The 12,794-nt window shown below is 40.4% G+C and overlaps 1 protein-coding gene across 1 annotated transcript in view; it reads right to left on the bottom strand.

The window, feature by feature from the left end:
- The window catches only part of HOOK1 (hook microtubule tethering protein 1), a 72,952-nt gene extending 68,569 nt beyond the window's left edge, over nucleotides 1-4,383 (bottom strand). The window contains exon 1 of the mRNA XM_082614597.1: nucleotides 4,223-4,383. Coding sequence (XP_082470723.1) covers nucleotides 4,223-4,285 — 63 coding nt within the window. The 5' untranslated portion in view covers nucleotides 4,286-4,383. The remainder of the gene's footprint in view (nucleotides 1-4,222) is intronic.
- Between the last annotated feature and the right edge of the window lie 8,411 nt (nucleotides 4,384-12,794).

Genomic DNA, 12,794 nt, shown 5'->3' with positions numbered 1-12,794 from the left:
GTGAAGATGCAAAAGTCTTTTGGTGAGTGACCCAAAAAGGACAAACAGCGCTTCCATCACTAAACACAGTGCTCTGGCAAATAGCATCTTACTTTCTTCTTTATTTTTAAATAAAGCAAACAATGAGAAATGTGGAAATGCTGTTCCTGAACTGCTTCAATATAAACGTCAAAGAAATCAAGGAAGAAAAGGGGTTTTCACCAGTGATACCCAACAAAAACTCAACTTTGGGTCAACCCTATTCTCAAATTATTCTCAAATTCTCTTCCTTCAGCTGCTCATTTCAGAAAGAGAATCACTGCTCTGAGTTTTAAGAACTTCATAAAAATGATTCAACCTTTTTTTTTTTTTTTTGGTAATTTGGGCATATGTTCGGTATTAGTTTTTCCCTCACCAGAATGTTGAAATCAAAGAATGAAAGAACCAAGTAAACCATTAAGAAAAGCCTGGTCCAGCACTCTAATTTTATTGAAGAAATTAAAGTCCAAAGATTTAAAATTTTCAAATGTCACAGAGCCAAAAGGCAGAATTAAATCTATCTTCACACACATACTTCAAACTCTCTCTACCATGTAAATGATGCCCAAATTTATCCTTCAGCCCTGAATTTTTTGCTAAGTAGCAGTATAACATTTCTAAGAACCAATTATTTTAAGGTGAGCTCCAAATCATAAAATATAACTTTTAAAGAACTGCCAAAACAGGCATCTCTTCACCTAACCAACTTTTCTTGATGACCTTTCTGTTAAGGATGGTTCTATTGTCCTAGAACAATGTCCAGTACTGAAAGAACAGTTTACTACAAGCTGTCTTCTCACCTCCATCATAACGTTTTTTTAATCTCATATCTCCTACAACTTCCCCTCAACACGTAACATTACTTAGCTTGGCAGGGAGCACATTCATTAAGAGTCCAGGGATATCATGACAAAGGTGTCTTCCATTACCTCCTTTCAATCTATCCTCAAAGAAGACTATTACATTACTGCTAGAAGTTCTTCCCTGTGTCTGGAAAACTCATTTCTCTTGATTTCTACTTGTTGAAATTCATCAATCCTCTGTGAAATAGTTAAAAATTTATCCTAGCTATCTACAAAAACCTATATACTTAGTGGTGAATAACGAATGGTGAAATACTAGTCTCTGATGTCAGGACCAAGACAAGGATATTTACTATCATCACTTTGATTCAATGTTGTACTGCAGATCCTAGTCAGTTTTTGTTCCTGGGGATAAAGCAGAAAACAGGTCAGACGAGAGCTCTGACCCCAAAGTGCAAACGAGATGACTTCAGAAAATGTTAAGTGTTACAGACACAACAAAAAGGGGTTAACAGGTTACAATGGGATAGGAGTAGGGGACAGGTAAGTCACTCACTGTCACAGACTGTCTCTGAAAGATGACAAGAGACCCAAGAACTGAATGGTGAGAAGCCAGCCAGCCATTGGAAGAACTAGAAGGAGGATATTTTAGGAAGAGGGAAGAGAAGTTAAAAAGCCCTGGTGCATTTAAAAAAAAAAAAAAAAAGAGCTTAACTTCAAGAAACAGAAAGTCAACACAGCATGGTGGGCACAGAGGAGTGTGGCATGAGGCCAGTTTGCAGAAAGTCGGGGAGGTGAGGTAAGACCAACTATGCAGTAGCTGACGAACAGCAAAGTTCACTGGGAATCATCCAGAGAGGTAAAGAAAAGCCTAGAGGCAGGAACCTAAGAAACTAAGACAGAAGATAAGTTCACAAAGGAGCCATCAATTACGATAAGGATAATAAAATAGTTCCCAGTTTGCCAATCCCAGTACGTGAAGGCCTTAGAGAAAAGAGCTCAAGTGCAATGGACTGAGGAGTAAATAAAAGCTCAAAAAGTATAAAGGATGAGTACTTAAAAATGCAAGAAATATGACTGTGAAGGAAGGGGGGGAATACAGTGTAGCTTTAATAGGGAGTGATGGCTCTTTGTTTTTCTTTTTAAGAGAGGGAAGATTCGAGCAAGTTTACATGTGGAGAGGAAAGAGCTAATGGAAAGGAAAAAATAAATACCGAAAGGGGATAAATGACAGAGCAAAGTTTTAGAAGAGGTGAAAGAGGTGGATCTAGAGCCAGAGCCAAAGATAAGGAGGAGGTCGTTTTCCTGAAGGGGAGAAGGTTTGGGGCTCAAACAGGGTACTGATAAAGGTTTGCAAAGAGAAGTAAGAGAGGAACTGTGTGGTTATTCTTAATCGTGAACCTGGGCAGTGTATGGGAACAGGAGGATTTGGCTGTAGCAGCATTTGAGAGGCAACAGTCTGCACGTTAATTCCATCTTCTCCATAGTGTTTCAGCAGCCTGAGAGAGAACTGGAGAAGCAAACAACCAGTTATACTCTGTCATTTATGATTCCTTATCTTTCCTTATATTATAAATAATATTTTTACATGGGACTTCCCTGGCAGTCCAGTGCTTAAGACTGTGCTCCCAATGCAGGGGGCACGGGTTCGATCCCTTGTGCGGGGGAACTAAGATTCAACATGCCACATGGCACAGCCAGGAAAAAAAAATAAATATAAATGAATAATATTTTTACAGTTTTTAAGGAATTTTACTTTCCATTATAAAAAATACACAGCTCTGCCTACCACATCAATTAAAATGGAAAATTCTTTGATTATTCTTGATATCTTTCTTCCTCAGTGTCTTATACAAAGTAGGAACTTCACTATTTATTAATACCGATTAAAACAATGGATACAATCACAAAATATTTTAAATTTTGAAATACAACTCAAGAAAATTCTATACTTCACCACCAACTCTCATATAAGTCAATGACGTCATAAAGACTAAGTTTACTAGGTAAGTCAGATGTTTAGAGCAACAATGCAACAGATTAGGATACACCCTTTAATTAGTCACTTGTTTAATAAAACACATCATTAAAAGTAATGTTGCCTTGTTTCATGACAGCCTTAAACATGGCATCTAAATCCCAATACTTCTTTTAAGTGAAAATACAGATGAACACTTAGCTAATTGCTTTTAACTCAGAAACTCCAGATATTGCATTCTACTTAAAGCAAAAGCTATTTACCTCCAGAGTGTAAAGGTTGGTTTACATTATGGTTTATTTCCAATAAACTTCACACATTGTCAGAAACCTTCCCTAATTTCTCATTCTTTTGAATTACATGCATTGAGAGATAGACAGGAAATCTCGTCAACGAATTACCGCCTCCTAATCCAGAGTGTTTACATTCCATTCTGCACACAGTCCCCTACACAAAACTAAACGACTGGTTTAGGGATGAGCATCATTGACAGCACCCTGTGGACCATCGAGCATCAACCTTGCCCAATGTGGGTTAGCAGGCACACCTGAATGTCAGCTCTCTCGGATCGCTGAGCACCTCCAAAAGGTGACAGAGACATTGTTTTGCTGGCGGGAATAGTGGGGACAGATCCTGCCCGTCCAAACCCAACAAATTAACAGAAATACTAAACGCGGATAAAGTGCAAACGAAAATGCCAAGTTCTTTCCTTTAAGGAAATGCTTGTCCATTGGAAGGGGAGGGGAACCAGTGAGAAAAAGGGAATACGAGCCCCCACCCCTAACATATCTTCTGATCCACGCAGGAAATACGTGGAAACATCTCTTCTAAGCGGCTTCTACAAAAATGGATGTTCTGGGGTCAGGGAGAAGCACTGATCCACGAACTAAAACCACCTATTGGTCACCTGTGTCCAAGTAGAGGAAGGTGGTTGCAGTGGGAGGGAGGTTTCAGCGGGGGTCTTCACTCCCAAGTGGCACAAAGGTCACTATGGGAAGGCTGTTCAGCAGACGGAAGGCAAGGGTGTCGGTGGCCCAGAAAGTCTAGGGCTTGGGCGCAGGGCAGGGGCAGAAAATGGGAGAGCGGGGAGTTAAGGGATGGGCGCTTGGCTCCCGCCACAGCTGTTCGGAGCACGATCAGGGCGGTAAGACGAGCCTCCTCCGTCCCGCCCCCCAGAGCTCCCTTTACCCTCCCCCCGCCCTCAAAGACATAAACACAACGCACACTCACTTACGGACGCACACCTGCCCCGCGATCCGCAGGTGGCACTCTCGCGGTCAAGGGCGACTGGAGGCGCGGAGGGCAATGCGCGGAGTCCGGGGCGCAGGTGGTCCCCGCTGCTCCGCAGGCTCACCTGAGAGGTGCCAGGCAACCCCACGACCTCTCCGCGGTCCCCCGGCCCCCCTCGCCCCCTCGTACTCACCCAGATGATGAGGCTGTCGCACAGTGGCAGCTCGGACTGCGGAAGCGGCTGCGTCTCTTCCATGGCCGGGACTGCAGTCAACTACACCGCTGACACCAAAACCTCCCTCCTCCCCGCGCTCCGCCAGGCGCCGGTGTCGAGGACCTGCTCGCCCGACAGGAAAGCTCGGTAGCCAGGCCCAGCGCCCGCGCCGCTCACGCGCGAAGCCTCGCGCTGCCGACGTCGCCGGCGTAACCCCCTCCTCGCCGCTGCCCCTGCCCCGCCCCGCAGTTCGCCCCCTCCCCCGTCTGGCCCCGGCCGCGCAGCTCGGCACCTGAGCCCCGCCCCCTCCCCTCCCTTCCTCTCCCCGCCGTCCTCCCACCCCTCCTTCCCACTCCGGCACACCTCTCCCCTCCGCACTGAGTGACCTGGGCGCGCACCAGTCACAAAGAAGATACGTGCCGGAGGGGGACGGGTGGGGCGGGGAGGGGGCGGGAAGAGCGGGAATAGGTTGAGCAGGAGGGATTGCTGATTGGACGCGCCCTCTTGGGCTTCGACCAATCAACGTGAGACAAGACTGTGCCTCCTAGAGAGCGAGCGAGAGGGTGGGAAGGGGTTTATGAACTGGCAGGTGCAGCTAGGGTGGCGGGCAGCGAGTGCGCGTGCGTGGTGGGGGGGTTGCTGAGGCACAGCCCCAAGGGCAGAAGCGGCCGCGGGGGCCTAAGGGTACGCAGGGCTGGCTCGGGCATCTTCTGACCTCCTTCCTCGCCGGTAGGGCAAGCTCCTGGCTACAGCTATGGAGACCCACACTGCTTCCACAACGTCTGCAGAAATAGATCCTACCCGTGAATAAAAACCACTCCAGATAGGGAGAGTTGATTTTCTTCTAGGCTCTCATTAGAAAACGATATTTTAATTTGCATATAAGGCAAAGAAATGTGTTTCCTATGGGGGAAAAATACTATAAAGCTGCTTAAATCAAATAAGCTCTCATGAGATCACAAACCATGGGCAATTTTATTTTAAATGGGGCAAAAGGTAGGAAAATGAAAAATGAAATAATCTTTTATTTTTCAAAATCATGGAAAATATCAATGTACAATGCTGCTTATTTTTCTTTAACGGTTGAAAACTTGTCTTTTCTGAGAATGTTCATGGGGGAGGGGGAGGTGTAAAATTGGAAACTCTCCAAGGTACTGATGTATAGCTTAGGCTATTGAAATGGGCTGGCATATTGTTAGTCTTGCTGTTGATTTACATCACTTCACTCATTCATAAACTCATCAATTCATGCTCTGTGTAAAAATGCAGCTGGATCCTTTATATTACTGAATCTTTATACTTAGACACTGAAAGTTTAAAACCGATGAATGACTGCAATTAAAAGCCCCCCAATATAAATCAGTCTCATTCTAAAAATACAGTACATGCATTTGCTATTGAGTCCCTTAACATTATTCCAGAACTTTCTTACCCTGTGTGGAGTATTTTATACTTCGGGACACTAGCAACATTAGTAATATGACTTAATGAAAAGTAAAAGATCTAAGAATTGAAGACCTTGTCTGAGTCTTGACTTTACTCCTCACTGGCAATGATGATAGCTTTCTCCTCTGGAACCCAACCACCACATTCCTGAAATAATGCTAATGACGCTAACCTGCCCTGCATACCTCACAGAGGCAAAAATGATAATGGATGTGGAAGATTTTTATGAATTAAAAACTCCTTTGCAAATATGAGTTACTGCAATCATATATGCTTAGAAGTGTATGAGAACACTTACTACTAAGAGCCACAGGTGATTAAGCTACTTGAAGTATTTAAGAAGAGTAAATGAGGGGCAACTGAGTTATCCTTCTGGGCTTTATACAAGCAGAGAATAGATCCTCAGGGAAGGATGCCCAGTTGTCCTCATGATACTAGATCTAATGGGCAAATATGTGAAGGACATGATTGTGAATTCAGAGAAGAAATACAAATATTTCAAACAAATATGAAAAGTTAGAAAAGTGCAAAGCATGAATCACTGAAATAAAACAACACAAAACAATGTTGAAAAGAGTAAAGTACACTTTCATATACAACTGGAACAAGCATTTTAGAATATTTTTCTAAGTTTTTAATTATAAAATTAGCTTGCATTACGTTATACCAGGGAAAAAAAGATATTAAAGAAATGCCTGATACAACATAGGCTGTTATTTTCCAACTTTTGGCATTCATTCCTAAAAGTCAGCATCCATATTTGGAGAATTGAATAAAACTAACTTTTAAGCACTAGCCATGGAATTATAAATTGGCACAATCTTTCTGAAAAGTTTTTGAGAATAGATATCAACAACCTTTAAAATGTTCAAAGCCTTTAAGTCAATTTTACTTCCAGAATCTATTCTAAGAAAATAATCAGATGCCAACAAAGTTGTTGATTGCAGTGCTATTTATCAAAGCAAAAAAAGAAACAGCCATTAAATGTCTGAAAGAGGAATGATTAACTACATTATGATATATCCATACAATAAAATATATTGGAGCTCTTAAAATATTTTGAAAGAAGTTTAATTACTCAGGAAAATGCTTACAAGATAATATTAAAATTAAAAAGTGATGATACAAGGGTTTCCCTGGTGGCGCAGTGGTTGAGAGTCTTCCTGCCGATGCAGGGGACACGGGTTCGTGCCCCGGTCCAGGAAGATCCCACATGCCACGGAGCGGCTAGGCTCATGAGCCATGGCCGCTGAGCCTGCGCGTCTGGAGCCTGTGCTCCACAACGGGAGAGGCCACAGTAGTGAGAGGCCTGCGTACCTCACACACACACAAAAAAGTGATGATACAAATCTGTACATACAGTATGGATTTCTCTCTCTCTCTCTCTCTCTCTCTGTATATATATATATAGACACATATCTGTGTACTCATGTGTGTGTATATATGTATGTATATACACACACACAGAGAGGAGAGACTAAAGGAAATAAACAAAAATGTGAATAGTAATAATGATAATATCTAGGTTTTGGAATAATTGGTAAGTTTTACCTTCTTTGCACTTTACAATAAATTTTGAAAATTTCTATAGTGATCTTATCATCTGTAAACTCGAATAATACTTGTATATTTCTGTACATTTGTATATTGCTTAGGGATTTTTTTGGTGGTAAGTGGGTGAAATCAAACCTGGTAACTATAAAGAAAACAATGTTATTGCAAGTGTAGAAAATCTCACAGATTCAGAGAAAAATCTGAAGAACTATGCATGGGAAAGGGCAGGTCCCAGAGCAGCTCATCAGATCTAGGTAGCAAAAATTATAAGAAGTCTTTTCAGGAGAGCACCGCCCAGATGAATATGATAAGATGGTTGCAAGTCTTTCTGAGTCTTTCTGTTCAAGATTCAAGTTGCAGGAAGGGCATCTGATGGGTCTATCAGGGATATGTGTCCAACCCTTTGCCAGAAGAGGACAAAGGACCTCGACTGGCTGCCCCACAAGGACTGCAGACCCAAGCTGAAATCATGGAGTGGTTGCCCCATGTGGATGGAGTAGGGGAGTTGGATGCCTGCAGGTAAAAACAAAAACAGCAATTCTCTCCACATTTTCTCATATGGTTGCTGTGAAGACCAAATGCATATAAAATGCCTAACAGAACTCCTAGCTCATAATAGTTGCTCAATCTATTTTAACTATTATTTACACTGTATGTATGTCTTAAGGTGTGTGTGTGTGTGTTTGCACTCATTAAAAAAACTGAAAGGATTTATATTAAAATGTTTGTAGAGGTTATTCACTGTGATTATTTTTTTTCATTTTCCTATTTTAACAAAATGAACTAATATTACCTTCTTAAAATAAACCAAAAAAATTTAAGAAAAAGACTAGGTCAGGATGAGATTTTAAGCTCTGAATTGGACTTTAAGTGGATGGATACATGATAAAAGGAGAAAATCCCTGATTAAGTACCTTAAAAAGAATTGTAGTAGGCTCTCTTGTAAAGAGGAAATCTATGTCTTGCACGCACAAGCCATGGAGTGAAAAAATGGAGAAGTCTAAGGTTTTCTCTGCTGATATGTAGATACCCTGAATGGCTGAGGGTGTTCACCAGCTAGAAGAAAACCCTGGCCTGGACAGGCATGGAACTAGACATTCAAAAAGAGCAGCCATTCTAGCAGAGTCACCATATCAGCAGCAGACAATCCAGTGGACCTTGCCAGCAAAGCTCCATTTCTGAAGCATTCCCCCACACAGAAGATCCAACATCCGATCAGCATCGAGATCCACAGTCAGTTAAATGCAACAGGAGACATTTCTAGATTGTAACAGTTTTCAGAATCTGGGAGATATTTTGGAATAAGAATGCCCAGGCCCTGGGAAAGGGGATTTACAAGCCCTAGGTAGGGAAGAGAGATGATGACAAAAATTGACAGTTTAAAACAGCTTCTAGTTCTCAGGCCTGTGATCACAGTCAGTGCAAGTACCTAGCTCTGTTAAATACTGTACTGGGTTTAGGGAAGCAAGACCAATCCCAAACACTAACCATGGGTGAGTTTTAGGTTTTGATAAAGAGACAATCTTGGACAGAATTGACTTGGGCACTCAGTAGATCTGAACTTTTAGGTAATGGGGTTAGGACAAACTTCATCCCCACAGGTATTTTCAGGCCTGGTGATTATTGAGAAAGAAACTGGAGAAAGGGGATCAAGGATGTGGACTACTTCCCACTGTGTATAAAAGGGAATACTTCACCCTGGCCAGGAACTCACTCCTGTTATGAAATTAATGTTCATTTGGAGACCGTGCATGACACTGAGAATTTTGCTTCTGGGGCTTTTATAGACTTAAGTGATTTTATATCACTTAATGATACTGCTTTTTAATGCATTTTAGTTCAGTATTTACAAGTGATGTTATTACTAACCTGTTGGGTTGCCCAAAAAGAGATTATTCTAGGGTTTCAATGAAGAAGTTCAAGCCAGGTGCAAGTTCAAATTAAGGGTGAAGTCATCTCTGTCACTGATGAATGTACATCTACAATACAAGGGATTTTAAATTTATACTATAAGAAAAAATTGCAAGAAGTGACTCCAAGATGGAGATTAGCATGCAAAAGGTTTATTAAGAAGTGCTCTTGGGGGTTTCCCTGGTGGCGCAGTGGTTGAGAGTCTTCCTGCCGGTGCAGAGGACACGGGTTCGTGCCCTGGTCCGGGAAGATCCCACATGCCGCGGAGCGACTAGGCCCGTGAGCCATGGCCACTGAGCCTGTGCGTCCAGAGCCTGTGCTCCACAACAGGAGAGGCCACAACAGTGAGAGGCCCGCGTACCGAAAAAAAAAAAAAAAAGAAGTGCTCTTGGGAATAACAGCCATGGAAGGGAAGGAAAGGAAGCAGAAGTGCTCAGAGGGAGAAAGAAGGAAGGCTGTGATGCAGTCCTACTGAAAGTCCCAACCAATCCCTGGGGAGCTCTGAAGCTGGAATGACCCTTCTGAGTTGTCTGAGTTTGGATGAAGGGGGCTTGATCCTTATGCCACCATGTTGACGAGTCCTTTGATGTGGACTATCGTGGAAAGGTGGCATGACAGCCTAGGCAATTCACAAAGGCTGATGGTTGTCTGCCAACAGCACTCCCACATGTTGGGATCTGGGTATCACATCACAGTATCATCTGAACAGCAGTAATGTCCACAGTCATTTAGGTAGAGGTGGGGGCACCATCATTCAGAACGGTAAAGCATGGTTCAGAAAAAGCATGGACAGGTAACCTTAACTGGGGCAATAGTATCATAACCACAAAGTTAAAATGGTCACAGAGGAAGCATGTTGGTATTCTTGGTTCTTGCATTGAGAAGGCACCAAAATGGAAAGGGATCATAGCCACAGTTATAATTTCATGTAGGGGCTTGGTGTCAAATCACTAAACACTAAACACAAATCACTAAAGCTTCTGCTGCCTTAGAGAATTTAAAACTGGAGTGCCTGGGGAAACAAAAGTTATGAAAGAGAAATCACAACATAGGGTGATATTATCAATTGCATTTTACACTGATGGGAAGGCATGATTAGTTTGCCATTTATTGAGTGAAAATAAATATAACTATTTCATTTTATTAAGCATATTTAAACTCACCCCAAAGCTCTAAGTCAAATAAAATTGGACCAGATTATTTTATCTTGTCCTAAGGAACTCAGATGAGAAAAAATGTAATAGCAAGGTATATGTTCTTAAAAGCTATGTTTTCAAAAACATAAAAACAACAGGTAACAAAAATAAACATTTAGCAAAATGTACTGATGATGTAACCAACCTAAAGTATCACTTAAACATATAAATCCTGTACTTTCTAGCTCAGCTTATTTAAGTGAATTATAAGACATGTCATCATTTTACACTCTGTTAGAAGAGATGATCCATATGCCTCATTCTGTTGGTGACCTGTTTCTTCTATACAAAAATCCTTCTAATCCATGTAAGCAGATTTTTAAAATAAAATCTAAACACTGACACATAGTGGCTAATCACTTAATCCACAGATGTTTGTCTCTAAAAAGCAAGCAAAATCTAACTTTACAGTATAACTACCCAAGGTACCTCCTATTGTTTTCAAGGGTATTGAAAATATATATTTTAAAATAAGAAGTTCTTTACTTTACATTATATAAATGGAAAGTGAATAAAATCACATTCATGAGACAAGGTTCACAGAAATAATAATAAGAGTATGATTTCTAAGAATGACAGGGATCACTGTATTAGAGATACTGCTTATCTTTTATTATAGCTTGAGAAAACTATACTTGAAACCATTGTGGCTAAACATGGTATTCTGAAACCTCCACACATATATCAGTTGAAAATACAGGAAGTGATTTTTGCCTGAGGAAATGTATCTTCCTCACTCTCCATGTGTTAGATAATATAACTTATATAGAATTTAATACATCTTAAAATACCAAAATGCTAAAAGGAAGAAATTTATCAGATCATTTAAGGACAGAAGAAGTGGGGGGGGCGGCTATCTAGCCATAAAAAGTTGGGCTGTGAAAACAAAGACAGAAATGCCAGGAAAGATGTGGGATGGGTTTGTTAACATGAGCAGTTGTAGGAAATACCTAGAAGTCCAGTTATGGTTAATAAAATTTTTGAAATGATTTAACCAAACAAATAAATACTATGTTATGTGATTTGGAAATATTTTCCAGATAGCCCCAAAACAAAACAAAACAAACATAAATTAAAAAACTGATCAGGGCTTAGCCTTACAGAGAAAAGAGAGAAGCTGCACATTTCCTTAACGTAGGGGACTTCACGCTGGAACAGTGTTTTGTATGAACATGATTGGTAACCATGAAGATATCCAATCCTGAGGCTATAAAGACCTACGACAACAACAGCAACAATAATAAGAGCTAAAATTTATGGAGTACTTATTAGGTGCTAAGCTCTATTCTAAGTGCTTCACCTTTGCTACTTCATTATCCTCAACAAACTGACAAGGTAGGTAACACTTTTAATCTTTATTTTATAGATGAAGAAACTGATCATATAATGAATAAATTGCATACTTCAGAAAATTTCTTTTCAAATGTAAAGAGAATTCTCCTAGGGGAGATCAGAACCATTTTTTTAAGCTTTATTGAAGTATAATTGATATACAAACATTTAAACACATTTAATATATGCATATTGATGAATTTGGACATCTGTGTATACTCATGATGCCATCACCATAATCAAAGTTCTAAACTCAGCCATCACCTCCAAAACTTGTGTTCTTTTGTGTGTGTGTGTGTGTGTGTGTTTTGTGCTTAGAACTGATTTTTTAAAAGACCATCATTGCAAAATAAAATATAGCATGTACAGATCTTCAGTCATTGTTTCTGTACTTTCCCTTGCTACTGAAATATTTCTTCAGGAACTCAAGATTCTTTTTGTTTAACACTGTGAAGCAAGCGAAGCCATCATGTCTAGATGAGTGAAATTAATTGTCACTGTTAGAGAATCTGCTGACTGAAGCCTAGTGACTAAAATACATGACTGAGAGACCTTGAATGGATTAAGATTTTGACATTTTTTATCTGAAGATGAGCTGGACCTGTTATTTCGAATACAATTTTTCTTATAAACTTCACATGATTTTTCTGAGGAATAATTAAGTTGACCATTTGGACTGAATAACTGGCCTACTCTTGGGGGTGTATTTTTTTTATGTTCAAATTGGTTTTTAGGCTATAGTTGCCACATTTTCTCTCTCTCTCCATATATATATATATTTCAATAGAACAAAAAAAAATTACCCTTTACCCTTAAATCTTCTAAGAATAAGGACATTCTCTTACATAACCACATATAATTATCACACTTGGGAAATTTAACATTGATACAATATTATTATTAAATATGCAATCCTTCTTTAAATTTACCTAATTGTCCCCAATTATTTTCCCCACTTTGGAATCCAAAAATCAAGAAATCAAGGACCATGCGTTGTGTTTATTGCCAAGTTGCTTTAGTCTCCTCTAATCTAGGTCAGTTCCCCAGCCTGTGTGTGTGTGTGTGTGTGTGATTTCATGACAGCAACATTTTTGAATAGTCCAGTCCAGTAA

This window comes from Mesoplodon mirus, assembly GCF_964341445.2.
Source record: "Mesoplodon mirus genome assembly, chromosome: 3".
Classification (NCBI taxonomy): Eukaryota; Metazoa; Chordata; class Mammalia; order Artiodactyla; family Ziphiidae; genus Mesoplodon; species Mesoplodon mirus.
Note: the sequence above shows the minus strand (reverse complement) of the source record. Positions and strands in the feature narration are given on the sequence as shown.